Source organism: Patella vulgata, chromosome 4, assembly GCF_932274485.2.
Source record: "Patella vulgata chromosome 4, xgPatVulg1.2, whole genome shotgun sequence".
NCBI lineage: Eukaryota > Metazoa > Mollusca > Gastropoda > Patellidae > Patella > Patella vulgata.
The window spans coordinates 67,148,852-67,170,766 of record NC_065882.2 but is presented as its reverse complement, the minus strand read 5'-3'; the positions used below and the strand labels follow the sequence as shown (position 1 = coordinate 67,170,766).

Below are 21,915 nucleotides of genomic sequence, written 5' to 3'. Positions count from 1 at the left end.
CCCTCGAATCGTGCAATATCCAGCCGTGGGAAATCGAGTCTCGAGACTCAGACTCGAGTCCAACTTAAAGTCGCATGAATGACCCGGCTTGCTACTTGACTTCAAGTATTTATTACAACTCGAGACTCGACTCCGACTCGGCAGTCATGGCAACTCGAGGCTTGAAAGAGCTTATGACTCGAGTCTCGGCGAGGGAGCATAACTCTAATTTAGCTTATTCCTCATGAATTGCTGACCCATTTAATAACTGGCGAATTGAACTAGACTCGGACTTTGTGAATACTTGGGACTCGACTCAGACTCGATTGGAGGTCGCGACTTGTTCCCCCCTTTGGTAATATCAATATATTACTTAATGTATAACCCTCGACCATTAAACCACCCTTAATTGGTGTTGATTTTCAGGTACAATAGCGTTGCTCAGTGGGTAAAGCACTGGTTGACTATCTAACGGTCCGGGATTCCATCCCGTTGTTGGCAAAGACAGTTCCACTGGGATATTCCAGTGTGATTTCCCCATGACAGTAATGCGGGCGGTGGGGGGTCGTTCGGATGGGACGAGTGATCGATGCCCCGTGTACACGCTGGTGTGCATGCAAAAGGGACGTCGACAGTTAAGTTTCAATGGCGGTCCTGGCAAAATTTCCCTCATAGCAAGGTGCGGGGCTTATGCCCGTCTTAATTAGCCTGTCTGGTGCAAAAAAATAGGACGTTCAATCCCATTTCATTCATTCATATAACAAATCTTGTTCCGAACAAAATAATCGAGGCAAGAGAAAGTGAACGATATCATTAGAAATTTATATAATTACCATCCTTTAATTCTGGGTCAATTTTAATTATGGCAGTATGTGGACATATTTACGATTATCGGACACATGGGACCCACACTTAGTACACTTGATAGCACTTTATTGTATGACGTAGGTAAATAAAGTTTTTATAACTTACTTTTTAAGCAAAAATAATGCATTGTTCTAAAAGTTTAGAAAAAATTACTGTTAAACAATCTTTAAAAAAGATGTGAACCATTCCATATGTTGTTCATTATATGACGTGTTGTTTTTTCTGAATTTATCAATCATCGGGATGAAGCAAGAACATAGCAAGACTGTACAATGTCGGCAACACGTACATAACCTATCTTTTTCTATGTGATTGATGTCTATTTTCAAAGATAAATCAGTTAACAAATATGTCTTCTTGTTCAGAAAACCACCGAAGGTAATTGTATTAATGCATTGGGTGAAATGTCAAAACAGCTATGTGAAAATGGTATTTTATGAAGAAAATCAGCAAAACATACAATTCTATAATGGATGTGTACATTATTTTGTTTTAATATAACATAATATAACACCGTTTTGATCACTTTACAATTATGTCAAGGATGAAAAAGTCACATTATTAAAGAGTGATATGGGGGTGGGGTTTGTCATATTTTTAAAAATCAACATAAAGAGAGAAAAATATCAAGTTAGATAATCATTTGATCTCTATTTTAACAGATACAAATCCAATATTGTTAATGATTAAAATGACATAACGATGGATTGGAGTAATATTTGAATCAGGAGTAAGAGTACCGGCCTGTCCCTTTAATCTGGAAATGATCACCGTTATGAAATGCATGATGCCAAATGTTACAATGTTGTATCTATGTTATTGTAAATTCCATGCAGGAATGTATTGCATTCAGTGATCATATAGATTTAATTGTAGGAATGTAATTGAGCTGCACATTACAATTTTATATCCATTAGGTATAATAAATCATGAAGCTACAGAAATACAGATGCCGGCTTTATTATTTGCTTATACATTGTAAGCTTTCACAAGAGCTCATGTAAAAGAATTGAATGTTCGTAAATAGTACCTCGAGATAACCTATCCCACATTCAATGGTGTCTTCCCTTTTGTAAACCGTTTCTATTGTAAAACCCAGACTGACAACAGGAAAGGCTAAATATAGGAGATGATTTTAATCTCATTTCTTTGGTTTCTGGGTCAACAAAACGAGAGATAATACTATCATTTTGTCGGTCGTGCATATATGTAATAATACAAGGGATTGCTTAAGTGGGTATATACATTCGTTCAATAAACAAAATCAGGAAGATAAAAAAACTTACCCACGACAGTGTTGAATGACAGCTTATTATATTATCTCATTTATTGTAAAATATTTTATTATCCACCAGACTTTTCATTCTATTTAGTCATTTATACCTATCAATGTCTTCGATATTCTGTAGTAAGCAAAATATTCTATCGAATGCTTGAATTCGCTTAACCCTTTGACATCTCTAATTAAGTATGGGAGCTATTAATTCTTTCAGTGAGTTGACCAATCTGTTGGTATATATGGTGAGATATGTCGTGAATAAGTCAGCCATGTATCAGTTCAAAAGATAATTTGGTTACAAATTGTTATTTTTATATAGTATTTCAGAATGCGTGGCTTACTTTTGTAACTCGCGTACTAAATCCCCTTTTTATGCGCCCACATGTCCGGAAGTCCGTTCGTGCACAATTTGTTTGTGGACACTCTACAGGTCACAATTTTTATCCGATTTTGACCAAACTTGACATATAGGTCTATCTCCCACCGATCTCCGTTCCTTTCAATATTGGCATTATGGGACCATAACTTCATATCACCATCACGTTTTTAGCTTGTGGACACTTTAAGAGGTCACAATTTTCACCTGACTTTGATAAAACTTGATATGTATGTTTCTAACCCAAATATCTTGGTTCCTGTCGATATTCGCGCATATCGGATCGTAACTTCCTGAATTATGGCCCCTGATTGTACGAAAAATCACGTTTTTAGCTTGTGGTTCCTCTCTCTAGAGATCACAATTATTATCCGATTCAAAAAAACATTTGAATATATAACCGTTTCGTGAAAACCGGACCAAAAGAACTGAAAAAAAGGTCGCCTCTTGTATAACAAGGTTTTGGCCCATCTAGAGGTCACAATTGTCATCCGATTTTGATAAAACTTACCATGCATGTTTAAAAACCCAAAGATCGTGGTTCCGTTCGATATTCCGGTATATCGGATCGTAACTTCCAGAATAATGGCCCCTGGTTGTACGAAAAATCGTGTTTTTAGCTTGTGGTTCCTCTAAAGGTCACAATTATAATCCAATTTAAATAACCGTTCGAATATATTACCATTACACCATAATGTCGGTTGAATTCAACATGGCCGCTCCTTGTACACAAATAGTGTAAAAGTATGTAATACCTAGGTTGTGGACCCTCTAGAAGTCACAATTTTTATCCGATTTTGATGACACTTGACATTTATGTTTATAATCCAAAGATTTTGGTTCCTTGCGATATTCGTGCAAATCAGACTGTAACTTCCTAGATTGTGGCCCCTGATTGTACGAAATATTGTGTGTTTTAGCTTGTGGATTCTCTAGAGGTCACAATTTTTTTATCAGATTATAAAAACCGTTTAAATATATCGCTATTCCACCTTAATGAAAGTTGAATTCGAATTGCCGCTCTTTGTACGCAAATTTTTTAAAAATATGTAATACGAAGGTTGTGGACCCCCTAGAGGTCACAATTTTTATCCGTTGTTGATGAAACTTAAAATATATCTTTACACCCCAAAGATTCCAGTCCTTGTCGATATGTGCACATTTCAGACCATAACTTTATGAATTATGGCCCCTGATTGTATGAAAAATCGTTTTTGTTTTTAGCTTGTTCTCTATCCATCCCTTGCAAAATGAAGGCCTATCTTGCCTGGCAACCCCTGGATAAAATTACAATTCGACGTTTCAAAAGTCCTAAATGTTAGCTCGTAAACAATTGAACTATCAAAAAGCTCAACATCCTGCTATTTCAAGATACTATGAATGTATATAAACTAATTTACATTCAATCGTTTCTATTTTTACTGTAATTTCTAATCAGTTATGTTCGGTGAAATACGCCAGAAGTTTCAATCGAATGTCAATCTCTAGCGTCTGGTTACTCCAATCTACGTCTATAGTATTTATTGCACATGCTCTCCTGATAAGAATATGACGCCACCGTTTGACATGACTTGTGGAATATGTCTTACTTCGTTCTACGAGTTCCTTGTTAAAAATGGCGCTGAAACGGATTATGGTACACGAATCGTGTATGAATGGTAAAATGTTTATTTTGTCTTACATAATGGATATCAGAAGCCCATCTTTTGCCGGTAAGACCACAACATCAATGTTGATTTAAATTGAAAATTCGTGTTTTCAGTGTCGAAGTCTTTGGTTGATGTTGAGTTAGAGACTTAGCTACGTTTAAAGGAAAGACATTTATTGCATGTTTTAAAGGTTGAATCTTTTGGGGGGGGGGGGGGGTGAATATTGCAATCAAACGTCTTACAGTGCTATAGTACACTTGTATCCCAGTCGGATCAAAACACTTCTTTCACAACAAATAAAAGGCGATGATTACCACTTGTTACCTATTTTACTCAAGAGGGTCGTCATAGACAATATTTCGTTTTACATAAACATATTCTCTTATAGACATTAGATGCTTGTAAATGTCTTCATTGAGTAGACGTTTAACTTTATTAACGTTCATAGGTCATCACATCTCGACAATATTTTGCACGGAGCTTAAAATTATCATCGAAGTATATCCTTTTATCAAATACGTATGTTGAGTCTATCAGTGACAAAGTGGTTAGTGATATAGTACTAAGAAAGTCTTTATTGACTTAAAGATTGGAATTGGGCCAGAAACTCGGATTAATTTGATTCTTGAAAGGTTGCTTTATTAACCATAACCTTGTCGTATCACATGTAGCTACCACCATTCACGGCTTTTATCTCCGTGATTAACTTAACACTAAATACTGATGTAATTATACATTCCTTTATCTGAACGAACATCTTAAGTCAGTTGTATCCAGCTTGATAAACGAAGAACAGTGCTTCCAGGGATAATTCCTTGCCAATCTGTTGGCGAACTTCACATGCTTCTTGTGACCAACTGTCTTGAATAATAGTATTCGTTTGAAAACTTGGTTGTTCCGGCGATACCGTTTCACATTCCCATATCTGAATTAAAATTTTATGTCAGAAGACAATTGGTAAGTGATAAGTGTTTGCCTCGGTAATCTTCGGGTTTCTTTAGGTGACCAACTGCCTTGGATAACAGTATTTATTTAAAGATTACTACTGGGTTGTTTACACCGTCGACACATGGGCAGGACGCCAAACCCCATCATTTAATTTCTATTTAAATATGACGACATAATATCGAAGACCATAATATTTTAACATTGAGTATTTATTGACATTTACATTTATTTTTAACAGTCTGTACAATACAGATGGATAGAAGGTCCCTCTTTGAGACATTTAGGCAGGAAACCTTTGTAGTGTATTCGCACTGCTTGTAACGTTTTGTAAAGGTAAATATCGATAATAGTTAATATACAATATATTCTCAATATATGTTTGAGGGTCTCTAATAATAAGTGAAGGGGAACTGCACCACGCATAATTTACACAAAACAAATCTACAAGGCACAATACGCAGAAATCACGAACAAACGAACACATCAAATTTAGTGGATGGATCCGGGGGCTAGCCGTAAGCGTCCTCTGCGCTGTACAGTCCCGGGCCTGTACTGATACAGACTTCACAGTGTGCAATATATCCCCCACTGATGAAGCAAGTCATCAAAAGTCTACTATAAAGGAGAATAATTAGGACTGAACGTCCTTCTTTCCTGCACCAACCGGGATAATTAAGATGGGTCAAAGTTTCATAACGATATCGTAACGGTTTATGCTTATGGAAACAAACTTGGACGGATGGATCCCATTGCAATATTGCTCCTTTAAATTTGTTCGGCGGTGGATAAAAAAGAAGCTTATTTGAAAACAGTTTACGTCAATAAAATCCATAAATATCTTTGCTTTGCAATTTTATATCAATTATTTAGGACAAAAAATATATTAGAAAACACAAAATCTATTGATTTCCGCTCTTCAACAGGGATAAAAACTATGCATAAATAATGTATATATATATAAAAAAAATCATATTAATAATCTTGCAAATTTCTTTTCTTAAACTGTGGAATTTATACAATAAAATTTATAAAAACAGCATTTTTATAATTGTAAAAATCTATCTATTTGGCTTTTTATTTCTTTATTATTATCAATACCATTCTTTATCTGGCATTGATTATATTAATATTCCGAATGCTATCATTAGCTGGCGTCAATCGTACTAATATTCTAAATAAATGCCATATCTTTATAAGTTTTTTGTTTCTCAAAGTAAAATTATTACATGATTACAAACTAATTGTTTCAGTCATATATTTTGTCATTTGGAAATCCCATGTTTGTAAAAGGTTGGCACAAAGGTAATTTTGCATCGACACACCCCTCCATCACCTGTCCAGTATTCAAAGTATGATATGCATAGACTAAGATTAATGTTCTTTCTGTTCAACTAAATAATAAGATCTTTCTCTAATAGTCCGCGGGAGCCGCGGTAGTTCAACGAGGTCCCAGGTTCGATTCCTGTTTTGAGCAAGAAAATACACCGGGATTTTTCAACATGTTTGCCCTTGTCGATAGTGCAGTCCGGAACGACTAGCAACATGATGTGTCGGATAGGACAATAAAGCAGAAATGAAATGAAATGAAATGGGGTTTAACGTCCTACTGTTCTGCTCCTATACTGGGCTAATGAAGACGGGCATACGCCATACAGTGTGCTATGAGGGAAATTTTTCCAGGGCAGCGGCACTATCGCCTACTCTTATATCGAATTTCAACTGCCAAGGGATCTTTTACGTGCATTCCAATGTATACGAAAACCTGAGGTCCCGTGTATACATTGGCGTGCACGTAAAAGATCCCTTGACAGTTGGAATTCGATATAAGAGTAGGCCGTAGTGCCGCTGTCCGGGCAAAATTCCCCTCATCGCACACTGTATGGCGTATGCCCGTCTTCATTAGCCCAGTTCGGAGCAAAACAGTAGGACGTTAAACCCCATTTCATTTCATTTCATTTTATTTCAGTTAAAATTCGAAGTAAGAGTAGGAAAAATTTTCCCCATGAAATGCTGCATAACGCAAGTCCACCTTCGTTAGCCGAATGGTGCAGAAAAATCGGACGTTAAATCTCGTTTCATTTCGAATAGTCAGTAATAATTTTCTCCACTTTTTGAAGATAATGATAGAGCACAACCGCCGTTTATTTAGCTCTAGACATAATCTATCACAATCACATGGGAAGTCAAGTTATTAAGAATGCAAAGTTTATAAGAAAATGTCATGATTGTTTCTTATTATTGATGCTTCATATTAAGAAAAAGAAATCATAAAAATCGCTTCAGAATTGTATGTAATTTACACATGCGCTGATAAGTAACAAATTTAAATGCTTACTTTCTCATTAGGTAGGGAGACGAGGTGACCAAGTGGGTAGAGCGTTGGCTTGCTAAGCAGATGGTTCAGATGTTGACCGAGAAAGTTCGTTGGATTTTCCGATGCGGCTTGTCAATGGTGCAGGGCGGAGGAACTGCCAAGGACAGAATCTAGTCATTCGTCCATTGCGCCGCTATCCGAACAATATTTCTCCATACCACACTCTATGACGTAAGCCCGTGTTCATTAGAACAGTCGGTCCAGATTAATAGGACGTTAAACCCCACATCAATTTCATTTCTCTAATTAGGTTTTCCCTGGCTAAAGACTTTTTTTCAACACCTTAAAAGATGTTAAGTTCCTAAAAGGTTAAAAAAATGAGATTTATTTTACAGCCGTTTAAAACTAGTTGAATTAAACAGTCAAAACCTCTTAAAGTTGAGGTAAAAAAAAAAAGCCATTAAGTATGAAATAAAATAGTCTACTCCTGTCAGGATTCATTTACATTTTTTTCGGTTTAAGAAGAAAATACTCGTTAAGTTTTCCTTAAACGTATTGACCTGTCTGTTCAAATGCAATTAATTTTGATGCAGTGTGCTTCTCTAGTGTATATTTGATTTTATCTGAATTTTTCTGAACGTATATGCAAATTGTACAACTATAAATTTGTAATAAGTTTATATTATGAGAGATTAGTTTAAGGGCTGGTAGTTCGCATTACAATAATTAAAAACTAGATAATGTAAAGGGAATATGCTGAAAATTTCAGTCAAATTGCTTCACTCTAGCCTCGATTGTCATTGTTATCGCTGTCACTATAATTAACAAAGTCCCGATCATCCATTTTTGCGGTTAATCATCAAAGGCCGTTGAACAGCAGATTGGATTCAAATCCAATGAAAATCGAACACATAAGATGGCATCGAGGGTTGATTATATATAATTAAGTTAAATTCTTCGCATTTATATACTTCTTATGATATAAGTTAATGTAAAATATGTTTTTTATAAGTTAATTCCTTCATATTTATATACTTCTTATGATATAAACGCGAATTAAGTTTTTATTAAGTGAATTCCTTCCTATTTCTTTTAATTCGCAATTGTTTGAAAAAGATTGCGTTGTAGAAAAATTGACATAAAAGCTTTCAATTATTCTATTTTTTTTAAATTTTGTGCTGTTATCAGCTGAGAGATCATTTTGGTAAAAATTAAATTCCAGAATTGTATAAGAACCATTCTAGGCATTGTGGAGACTAACTGTATACCCCCCAAAGTAGCCATTTCTGTGATTAGTGCAATGGGAATTTCACCAGTGTAGTGATATATACTATTCCAAAAAAGTAGGGGATATTTGATTTTTAAGTGTTATTAAAGTCACCTAATGAAACTGACGAAGAAACAAATGACAAAATGAAATGAAGTTCACATTCATCGATTTATTCCAAATGATCGTTAGACAAAGTAAGGCACAGACTGACCATTATAAGGGTAAAATGATACCCGGGGTCAAACAGCAAAGTTACCACAGCATCACAACCAAGTCAGTAACGGGTAAATCCTCCTCTGTTTGCCAAACAAGCATTGATCCGACGTGGCATACTCCTAATGAGACGTCTAAGGTCATTTTGGTCCAGATTGTCCCATTCCTGTTGCAACGCAGCAGCAAGTTCTTGGACATTGGCAGGACGTTGTTGACGTTGACGTAACCTCTGTCCAAGCATGTCCCAGACATGCTCGATGGGGGAGAGGTCGGGACTCAGTGCTGGCCAAGGTAATGTGGTGATGTTCTGTTGTTGGAGGTAACCTGTAACGACCCTGGCCCTGTGACATCTTGCGTTGTCATCCTTGAAGATGAAACGGCGGCCATGACGTCGTGCGAACGGCACAACATGGACTGCCAAGATGTTGTCCCGGTAGTACTGGCCTGTAACACGCCCTGCAACAACATGTAAAGCCGTTCTTCCAGCAACAGTGATGCCTCCCCACACCATAACAGAACCACCCCCAAATCGATCATGTCTGATGACGTTAACGTCTTGGAAGCGCTCGTTTCGACGACGCCACACCCTCCTACGTCTGTCCAAAAAATCAACAGTGAACCTTGACTCATCTGAAAACATCACATTGCTCCAGCGTCGATTATCCCAGTGTTGACGATCCCTACACCAACGACGTCTTGCCTGAATGTGATGATCTCTCAAACAAGGGATCACGCGAGGACGTCGGGCGCGAAGGTGACCCTTATGCAGTCGATTCCGAATCGTCTGGCCACTCACTCTCACACCAGTGTCTGTTTGAAGACGAGCGCTGATCTGATTTGCTGTGATGACACGATTTCTCAAGGCCAAGGTACGGATAAATCGATCCTGGGCTTGAGTTGTCGCCCTTGGTCGATCTGAGCGTGGTCTGTCCTGTACAGATTGTGTATCACGGTATCTGGACCATAGCCTGCTTATGACAGACTGAGAAACATTCATCGTCCGCGCCACAACCGCCTGTGTTGTGCCGATCTGTAGCATGCCAAGGGCACGTAACCTTTCATTTTGGGTAAGCCTACGCATATCAAAATTTGTTTTCTGGTCACTAAAACAATTAAACTGATGTTTCCACCCTGGAATTCAATGCCACAATGACTGTAACATTCAAAGTCAGAGTCGTGCAAATCTTAGGTTGGACCCCCATGATGATCCCAAGCATCACCTGCATTCCATGCGGTAGCTATTGGTGCGTTTGGGCGTCACATGTAACTGGAAATGTTTCTTCTGTTAGGTTCTATAGTGACTTTTTTCGTAGTCATTTGCATATTTTAGTATTATGCCGCCAAAATCAAATATCCCCTACTTTTTTTGAATAGTATATGTCATGTCATGAAGACATAGATTCACTAATGGATTTCACATTACGTTAACCTATGAAAGATGTCATTCCTGTTCCATTTCTTCTCCTGAGATTTGACATTCTTTCATTCTCTTTCGATATTTTGCAATAATCCCGAAGTTCAGATTAGCGTATATACATACATTCGTTCAGTAAAATATTAACAGGTGTACACAATAAAACATAGAGCGTAGACTTGTTAATAAACCGATGATATAAATCGTTGTACTTAACAGTTTGCATATAAGATCCCAATTTAGAAATATTTCTTTAAATACACATCAGTAACTTTTAAGTGAATCCCATTTTCTAAACATTTATTAACCAAACATTTAAATTTGAACTAGATTTAAATGTGTGTTTTGCTTAGACACGTGATCAGAATATTAATACTTTTGCGAATAAGTTCGCAGTTGGTCCTCCACACCGCAATTTGTCAATTGGAGTGGTTAATTGAACCTGCACTTGCTCTAATGCCAGTATGTCATTTACGCAAAAAGTCCAACACTGTGTATGTATTAATTTGCGGAAACCCGACGCTTTACATGTATGCGGTAGATTAGAAATGAAATGAAATGGAGTTTAAAGTCCTACTGTTCTGCTCCGACTGGGCTAATAAGACGGGCATAAAGTGTGCTAAAAGGTAAATTTTGAGCGGACAGCGGCACTCTGGTCTACTCTTATATCGAATTCCAACTGCCAAGGGACCTTTTACGTGCATGCCTATGTATACACGGGACCTCGGTGTTTTGTCCCATCCGAACGACTAGACAGCTGTCCTTGCCAGGCCCTCCGTTCTGCATCACTGACAAGGAGAAGCCACATCGGAAAATCCCGATGAACTTTCTCGGCCAATGCAGAGATCGAACACGTGACCTCCAGGCCAGCATAGCGAGCCAGCGTCTTACCCACTTAGCCACCGTGGCTCCCGTTAGATTAGAGGATGTCACATATGTTCAGTTAGGTTTCATGACCGACACATCTTCATCCTCTTGACAGGACATAACTTGTTAGGAATATTAAAGACCTCACCCTTTTCTACTTAGACATACGCGGAACAAACTAGATATCTAGTGTTAATCAATATGGCAATCTCCACCACAAATACAGTTATGACTGTTATTAACTATTTTCTCTTGACAGTGACTAGAATTTAATTGTTATCCAGTTCTAAGTACTTTTCGACAGAAGACCCCTGATACTTCACTAGTTGAAAATCAATTTAGATACACGAATGGTAATTAGAACGGGTTCTGACGTATTTTCACCATGAAGTAGGGGCATTCAACATATAGAATAATTAAAGATAAAACACCGAGAATTACTTAAAAAATATCTAGGGTAATAATGTCAACTCTATGGTCAAAAGGACTTTATGCAAATAAATTTCACAGGAAATTCCAAGATGGCTACCAACGCAGCATAGCGGCCATCAAGGGACAGAAACAAAATGATTTCCTAATGAGTTCACTGGAAGTAAATTTAGTATAACAGATGGAGTGGTGTTTTATGCGATCTATTTTGATAAAAGAAATATAGACCATTCACTTCATACTCCTAGAAAAATAGCCTTATGGGATCAAGCATGGGTTCTCTTATAGAAGAAAAATACCTTCAGAGTTCGTCACTCAATTTATAACAAACCCCCCCCCCCCAAAAAAAAAAACAGATTTGTGAAAAAGTCTAAATTTGCATCTATGCAAATTTGGCTGAAATCCATCAAGCGACACAAAAGAACATATCTAATTATTTAATTGACATATTAAGCATATTAGGACTACTAAAAAAGACAGCATTTTCCATTAAAACATTTATCATTTGATACATTACATTTGACGTTTTACATTTAACTTTGGTCTTAAGAGATATTTTGACTTTGTACTTTTTACATATAATCAATCGGAAACACAACAGAGCTTTTAATATTGGCAGCGATACCCTTCCATACACAAGCAACTATAGAGTTTAGCAAATAGGATAGTTAATAGTTATGTAAAAAAAAGGCCTTAATATATTTCAAAACAACTGGTTGAAATCCATCAAGCGGCACAAAAGAACAAATCTAATTATTTAATTGACATATACAGCATATTAGCACTACTAAAAAGACAGCATTTTTCAATAAAACATTTATCATTTGACACATTACATTTATAAGTCAATTCGTGAATTATTAGTTGGCAAGTTTAGTCATAGTACATGTCCTTTGCTTTTCATACAATCTGTGCGTTGCTCCATGAAGGTATTATTATACTTATTACATACTATAGTTCATATACATTAATATACTACATATTTGGTTGGATTGTTGATTAAAGGTAATCTAGTTTATCCTTCTACAAATGGACAAGTAACTGACATGTTAGTTAATGATATCCCTTTTTTACCAACTTGCGGTATCAATCACGAAGACATTATATTTAATTCTTAGATTTCTTAGGAAACAAAAACCTTCTACAAAGCTTGAACACATTCTGTACGGAACATGTTAAAAGGGTAGAAAAACAGTCGGTTCAAAATTCTCTCAGCTATCTTCAAAGGGATTAATTTGACTTTGACGAACCCAAATATTGTGAGCATTTAGTTGGAAATAACGAAGTTAGCATCCACAAGAGATAATATTCTTTGCATCGATTTGATTTTGTGTGTTTTTTTAAATGACCAAGATTGGGTGAAAGAAAACCAGAATGGGGTTTTAAGAGTGCCAGCGATAAAGCCGAAGCTGAGATATTGACCAGTTACGATTCTATTCCGACCATACTTGATAGCCACTTCAAAGATAACCAGCTTTAGATGAGCTTTACTGGTATCAGTAACATCGACTTTTCTTCAAAATGAATTAGCAGTGTTCACTTTTTCCATTTCGTAAGACTACCGAGATGGTCGTTTCGCAAGTAAAAGACAATCTCCTCTTTTCGGAACACTACACATAAAAATAAACCAGTGGACAATAAACTAGGAGTATTAGATCAGTAACAAAGCTCAGAAAGCCGACGATTTATACACTGACCTTATATAGACATTGTTGCTTTCAGACATTAATAGTATAACTTGGTAGCAATATAAGGTATATCTCGTGGTATCAGACCATTACGCTGATCTTAAGAAAACCCGTAAGAATTATTAGAAATATCACGAAGCTTTTCTTTTCTAGAAAAAAACCCAATCTGATTAAAATGCAGACCCATTTTCGTTTCATTTTTTATACTTATGGTGTCGTGAAACAAAAATTTAAACTATGAAAAAAAAAAAAAAAAAAAAAAAATTAAGACCAGTGTTCTAATCAGATTTGAGGAAACCCAGTTTACGTCTAAATTTCACCTTGAGCGCTTAAAACAATTTTAGTCTTTTTGCATGCCTTAAGAAAGATACTTGGTAATTTCATCGCAAGCTAATCTTTGTGAAAGATATTTAACACAAAAAATGTACATTGAAGATATCAGTGGTATTTTAATACGCCTCCAATATATAACTGATTAAATGAATGTAATGGAAGGTCGCATACGTGAGATGGTCTTATTAACTGAAGTCTCTTCTGATGTGATTATTCAATCCACGATAAATTCCCCATGCCAAAGATTTAATACACTTATATATTGTTAATATGAGTTCTTTCAAGAGCAAAATATGACTTTCCATTCCAAAAAATCTAACCATGATTTTCTTATGTGAAAGATGGCTGGAATCAGTCTGGAAATGACTAAGATAAATGATGTGTTAACTTATTCATACATCACATCTTCATGGTCTCGTTGTTAAATGTGAAAATTACTACGGCGCATTACCCTTAGCTACAAAAATTGACCCTTTATCACAACAAAAGATGATTTATGATTGAAGCAGTTAGACATTGATCCCGAAGGCTTGTCATAATCTGGTCGTTAGGTTTTTTTATAACCGCAATGTATTTATGATTTAATCCCCAATTATTACCAATTCAGACTGCTAGAAAAGTTGAAATGTTTCAATAATTGGCACAGGATTATGCATGTGTGGATGTCCATACCATCACAAAGCTTGTGTTACTTCGAAGACAATTCGCAATCCAAGTAGTAGACAGGCCAGGGACTGTACAGCGCAGAGGATCTATGCTATGGTAATAGGAAAATGAGTCTATATACCATTAGACATTTCCTCTATTCGCTTTTAATTCATAGTATATTCGCTCATTCTTTTTATACAGATTTTTAAAGAATTCAGGGAAGTTCGTACTTTGCTTACATATAGGCTAGCGCTTTAAAATTAATTTCCTAAGTGGGTATATCAGGCCTATATTTTGAATAGAATGTAATGCAAAATTAAATGAATGCATAGGCCGGAATGGAATATAATACATAAACAGATGGTATCTCACAGGGCCGTTGGGAGATCAGGGGTAAGAAGGGCAAATAATTTTTTTTCTTCATAATTTGAAAAGTAAATATGCTAAAAATTGAAACCTTTTCAAATTAATGTGGATGGCGGGCGACGGTGTCCGGAGCACACGTGCCTGTGGTAGTACATTAAAGAAAATTTATTTTTATATATATATTCAATTTGTAAAAATGAGACAATCCATAAATACAAAGTTCCATAAACAAGGGAAGCAACCGATTGGGTGTAAAACTTTAGTAGAGTTATGAACGTATAAATACAAAATTAGGGCATTAGTCCCTTTTCAACGAAACATTAAATAAACTATATCAGAGGTTAGTCCACGTAAAATTGTAATTAGGTTTAAATAAAAGTACATGTATATGGATTGTCTTGGGTATGTATGTCTAGCAGTTGATCGACATCAACTGTTTTGGATATTTCTAGAAGCTGATGGACCTAAATGAAAGATTAATAAATGGAAGTTCTAACTAACCCGCAAATAATCAATTTGGTAGATTGATAAATGAAAATTCTTATCACTGACAGGCCTAACTATGTATTCTTGAATGGGAGTAAAGCGTTCTGGCTTCCTGCAGATTTTGTAAATGAGATCAAATATAGGCACCAATTGTCAATAACGAGCTGGGATGATTAATGATAGGTCTTGTCCAGAATAAGAAATATAATAATGACAAACTGCTAAGACGTTATAAATAAGTCACGAGGAAAGCACGATCAATGTTAACAAATTATCGAGGACTAGCAAAAAAACATTATTTTCATGGTTTCGGAATGGGAATTAGGTCGAGAATACTAACTACCCGGGCGAATTTGTCTTGAACCTTGCAGCTAAACCTTCCTGGGAGAATACATCGTGAACCTCCCAGATAAACTTTCCATGCCGAATTCATCTTGACTTCGCAGATAAACCTCTTGCATATAGGCACATACTGAACATGATGTCATAAACTAGTATTGCGAGGTTTCATTATTCATAAGTATATCGAGTTTCTAAAATATCAAGACCCACCCACACCAGGTATGGGTCATAAGAGATTTATATTATTTAAGGGTTTACGACAATCGAACAAATTCTACCTAACTGGCCAATGCTTAACAGCAGAGGAAGCTTAACAGCAGAGGAATAACAATCGCGTGATGTGTACGCCAGTCGAGTTTTCCCCCATATAGCTATTAAAATTTATATATAATCTAAAAATGATTTAAAACGAAAGTATTGACCAAAGATTGTATCATTTTACTGCATTGCACAATTTTATCGGTTATATATTTGCCTCAAATTAAGGTTCATTCATCATTTTTGGTGGCCGAGGAATTATCGCTGACAATTAGTTCATGATGTTTGCTGGCCTTGGCCATGTACTTATTGCACGCATGAACCTGATAAACCCACACTGTCAGTCTTTTTTCCTTAATAACAGGTTATTAAGGGTGTGAGATAAAAGCAAGCTATTTTTGTATTTAAACACGCATTACATAAATATAATGAATTCGCTGGACTTAAAGAGTAATTAAAAGCAGATATTATGGCTTATTTTTGTTGAAAAACAATTGTACATATTCATTGTTAATGACATATTCCAACACAGGAGTTGTTCAAAGAAAACTATTAAATATTATGTATCTAGCTGCAATCCAACATTCTGTCTACGCTATCAAATTGCTGTTTTGATATAACATGTTAATTTATACACCCTTGATCCAATTGTATACATAAAACAGCATTTAGCTGTAATCTGACATTCCATTGGAGCTATCAAATTCGTGTTTAGTATTAAGAAGTTCCATGTTAATTTATGCACCCTGCACCCACTTGGAATAAAAAACAACAACTCTCAATCGAACAAGAAACTGCGATAACATGGGAAAATATATTGATCAGTAGCTCATGAAACAGATGTAAGTTGCCTACTAACAATGGATAAGTCAATTGTCCTCAAATATCTTGTATTTCTGTCACGTGATCCGGTACGATGTTTGTAATTTTAGCTAATTGGGTTTCAATATATGTTTTTATTTTATAGATGTGTCCTTATAAAATCAATGATGTTTTTATTTTATTAAACATGCTAGATAGCGCGTAGTGCTATTTTATCGAATTCTGTTTAAATCGAACTGTCAAGTTATATAAGGTTATGAATAATTAAGACTATCTTTAAGAAGACGTTTTTTGACATCACTTTAATTTAATAGAAAACATCTTTTCTGTGGTAAAATTCATATGGTAGCTGTCAATTTAAAACATTTATCCCTGTAGTCGTCTTCGTCTCTCGACCCAAACTGCGATTTAAAGTGAAAGCGACTTCAGAGTAATCATATCTGTTTTATAATAAAAGAAATCTGTTCATAATGTAAGAGGTATTACTGAGAAACTGCCAGTTGCAATCTAATTAATATGATCGATATCGTTAAATATGAGTTTTCTTAAATGCATGCTATTGTCTATAAAATATTATTTATATAGTCGACTTGATATAGGTAACAATTCAATAAATATCATATTAATAAAGTGAAATCAATGAAGTGTATCAACGGTTTCAACTATGGCGGTATATTGGATTCAAAATTCTAACGTGCTATCGTATAATTTCTAACTTTTGTTAATGTAATTTTTAACCTATATACATGTAATTTCTAACTTCTGTTAATATAAACGACTCGCTCTTCGTGTGGTTGGTGGTTGAACGGAATGCTGAAATTTAGAGAGAGAGAGAGAAAGAGAGAGAGAGAGAGAGAGAGAGATGGGGTTTAACTACCACGCGACACAACCTAGGTCATTTCGGGACTAACATATTGTTGAATTTTATTTCAATAATTCGCTTGCGCACAGGTGTCTAGCAGTGGGAGAAAAACGGAGGACCGGGAGAAAACGCAAAGGTTGGACAGGCGACCCTACTCCTTGTCACGTACAACCGGGGAATCGATGCTAACATTGAAAACAGCATCGAACGTGATATGGTTGGCAAATACTATTTCAAATATAAGCTAAACAGCATTTGTTCATTTTTTTTGAAGACAATTGAAGGATTTGGAGAATTTTATTTGATTTTATTTACAGGATATGAAATGACAGAATATAGCTCTTGGCCATATTTCTAGACTGTTCTGTTACTGTAGTTAGGTGGGCACTTAATAGATCTTTATTAGAAAATCAGATTATTTAAATATGTATTCTAATATTTCCATTAATGTATTTTTAAAGTCTAAAACTCATTCCAAAATGTTATATTAATTAATGAACAAAGTTCTTGCAAATTAGATTACAATTTCAAAATCAAAATGGAAACTGAATTGAATTTTAAACTTTCTGCCAAATGTAAATTTGCCGGTCTATTCTGCCAAATGTACATCTGTTAGTTATTTTTACACTATTTCTATTCAGTCTATACTGAACAAAAGGACCGAAAAAATACGATGGAACCCAACTCTATTATTATACTTTCATTTGACGCACTTTCTCGTGTATGCAAGAGTAACAAACCATAAATTATCATTGTGGAATATTCGTAAACATCGGAATCTGTCCTTCATCACAATTATGTGTGTGGCATATCTGTATTTTTAAAATATCGTAATCTGTCATATACAGTCAAGTAAAACATCAATGTCTGTCGTTATATTATATACAATTTGCATGCTTGTATTTTCAAAACATCGAAGTCTGCCATTACATGTACAATTATGTGTGTGGCAAACATGTACTTGTTTTTTTAAAAATACAATTTAGTGTGAAAATCTGGGATTCTCCCTTTTGACGATAGACGAAACATCCTTGGTCAAGGTTGTGTTCAATATGAATAGCTTTCACGTTGTACATAATAATAATATGTTGCTTAATGTACATGTTATACCATGACGGAATGATTATGAGGACACCAGAATCGTATAATTACCTGACTTAGCAAGTGTTGTTCAGGTTGTTAGAGTATAATGACTTCCGTACATTGAGTGACAGCAGCAGCACTCGGTGCCAGACATGTGGGTAATGATTGCCATTTAATAACTTACAAGTAAACCGTAGGTGTTTGTCCAGCAATCATATTTCCACGAACTGCTGGTCCTGGATGTAAGTGGGTTATGTGATAGACCTACTACTGTCAGATGTTAATAAGTTCGGGTTTTTAAACGAGCCTCAACTGAAAAAATATTTTAAAAGCTACTACAGAAGGATTCATTCCCTCGTTCTTGTTGATTAACTTTAATGTCTGGTTCGGTTAGCGAATGGAACTTGAATGTAATGGAAACACCCATCAACCAGTTATTCAACAACTATTATTCCATTAATACAAAGAGTGAGCAAAGTTCACAACCTATAAAAATGTAACAGGTACGACAATACTATATAGATCAGGAACCGAGCAATTTTGGAATCGAGCAGGCATGCCAGGTTTCATGTCGATTGTGCTGTAATTGGCGGGCCTTAAGCTTTTTGTCGAAGAGCTTTGCCCCCAAGAAGAATTTCCCGGAACAAAAATGAACATATACTACTTTATGCATATGTATACATGATCATAATGCTGTTCAAACTATTATTTGGTATCGTTTCAGGTATATTGTTATTGTTCATCCTATATTATCACGGGCTTGGTGTACGCTTGGTAATACCAAGAAGATATTACCAGGTGTGTGGTTTATGGCCTTGTTACTATCCTCACCTACATTCCATGTTATGGTAAGTAACTTATTACTTGGTTCCTACACACGCTGGTAAATTATTGATGGTCTGTCTTGACGTAAAAAAAAGAACTTGCCACGAGGGCATTGCGCATTACGCTATTAACTTAACGACTTCTAAGTAACCGTTATTATTATACAAAAAAGAAATGAAACGGAATTGGGTTTAACGTCCTATATTTCTCCACCAACCGGGATAATGAAGACGGGCATATGCCATTCAGTATGCTTTGAAGGAAAAATTCGTTCGGACTGCGGCGCTAAAGACTACTCTTATTTCGAATTTCAACAGTTAAGTCGACTAATAACGGGAAAGCACACTGAAAAATCCCTGTCAACAAACGGGATCGAAACTCAGACATCCCGATTAGTGAACTAGAGCCTTACTCATGTGAACAACGGTGGCTTCCCTTGTTAAGTGCAACTAACATTCGAAGAATAATAATGATTGTCATCATATCTTATCTTGATTTAAGGGATACCCGGTAACAATAACAAACCAAAAGTACCAGCAATCCTCGGGGGGGGGGGGGGGGTGGATTATAAACAACATCAGACACCTTTAACAAAATTGAAAAATTGAAAAGTGGTATCAGGGGTTCTAGAAAGGGTAATCCCACCATGTACGTTGCACACGCCACTGCTATTCGGATTAATTAAAACGAGTACAAAGCAAAAAAAAAAAAAAACTTTTGAAAAGAATTTTGTATAGCCTTCTCTCTATAAGAATTGATGAACTATTTGTATCAAACCATAATGCCTGTATTGTTCTTGTTACTTTCAGAATACAGAGAGAAATGTATTTTATAATAATGATACCTCTGTCAGTATGATCTACTGTGCCGATATTGGAATAGAAAAACCATATAGACTAGCATTTGCTGTGTACCAGTTTTTAGTTATGTTTGTTGCCCCGACGGTTATATTGTTCTTTTGTTATGTTTTTGTTATTCATTCACTGTGGATCAGTTCCCGTCAACTTTTAACACTCACAAGACCAAATAATAGTAGCGCTGAAAGGTAAGTTTGATCCAATTGCATACACATGAAAGGCTTGAATTCCGTTCCTTCCTTTCTCAATGCAAAAAGTATATTATCACTTTCCGCATAACTGCTTTGAAATAAAATACAACAGAAATGTTGAATTATAATCAGTATATTCATGACTTGTGTTCCCTTCATAAATCAATCGCTTAACATTATTATTCCTTGGCTAAAAATAACCTATTCAGACTTATTGAAGTTGCTTATCTCGCTATTCATTACATTTATATCAGAAACATCAGAAATTAAAGAAATTGTTTCCGTTACTGAAAATAATTAGGGCAACTGTAGCCAAATGAACGCCAAAAGCTTCAATGATCGCCCGGAGTTTTGTATATGTCTTTGAAAAAGTACAGGATACACTAGACCTCTGAGCAATTACATTGCTAAATGGGTACCATCTGTAATCTGCTATCGATGAATCAGCCATGATAAATGATTGTACATGCTAGATGATGTAAACTAATGTCCCTTACCCCAAGCAAAATAGAAAAATACTGCATTCTTTGTTAAACTGTATCTGAGGCTTAAACAATGATCATAACTATAAAAAAGAAAATTCCGTGATAAATGTTAACTATTTTATATCTAATGCATGGATGAATAAAATAAATAAAGTATTTACATAAAATATTGAATCAATCGAATGCGATTTAAAACCTTACCTATCTGCACAACCCGGGATATTGAACACGGTCATATGCCATACAATGGACTATGATGAACTTTTTGCCCCGTACAGCAATAACATTCCTATTGTCAAGGGCTCTTTACTTGCCCGACAACGTGCCCAAGGGTTTTCAAACCATAGGGACGACTAGACCCTGTTCCTTGCTAGGTCTCCCTGCCCTGGGTGAATCTAAAATATTTTAATAATAAGACTTTTCCGTTTCATTTTGTATACTTCACAAGCAGTTATATGTAATTATACTTTTATGGGGTTGTCTTACTCGTGAATTTTAGATCATAAGTCCAGTCATTGCGTCAAGTGTTCGGTCGATCCCTAGTTTGTAAGTGACCAGTACAGGGATCATAAAAATATATATCCCCGGCGCGCATGTACATCATACAACTTGGAGGCTTTAAATGCAACGTATTCTGATACCCCATACAAATCGTATTAATTTAGTGAGATACCTAGCTTACTGATACTGTAACCAAACATGTTCATAATAGAATATTAATAACCGTTGGCATTTCTTATTTACTATTGCGAACTAAAAGCATTGAAAGCAGTGTGCAATGTGGATCCACAGATCATCAAATCGATGTACAATTATAATAGAATTTCTACATTGGAATATATCCGCGACAAGTTATACCATAAGAGGTAAAACAAATACACTTTCTGAGAGTATGATACTGGGTATACGAATTGAAATAACTATTTTAATAAAACGGAAATTATGTTTAATGAAATTCACAGGGAATAATGACTCAAATACGGAGATATTCTATTTACATATAGATTTTGTTATTATTTTATACAGCCCTGGCAAAAGAAAGTTGTTTTAAAGAACAAAATCAA

At 35.6% G+C, this 21,915-nt stretch overlaps 1 protein-coding gene across 1 annotated transcript in view; it reads left to right on the top strand.

The window, feature by feature from the left end:
• LOC126818029 (C-X-C chemokine receptor type 4) overlaps window positions 1-21,915 on the top strand; it is a 125,900-nt gene that overhangs the window by 88,484 nt on the left and 15,501 nt on the right. Inside the window, exons 3-4 of the mRNA XM_050545202.2 lie at window positions 19,218-19,341; window positions 20,128-20,363. Of these exons, the coding sequence (XP_050401159.1) occupies window positions 19,218-19,341; window positions 20,128-20,363 (360 nt within the window). The remainder of the gene's footprint in view (window positions 1-19,217; window positions 19,342-20,127; window positions 20,364-21,915) is intronic.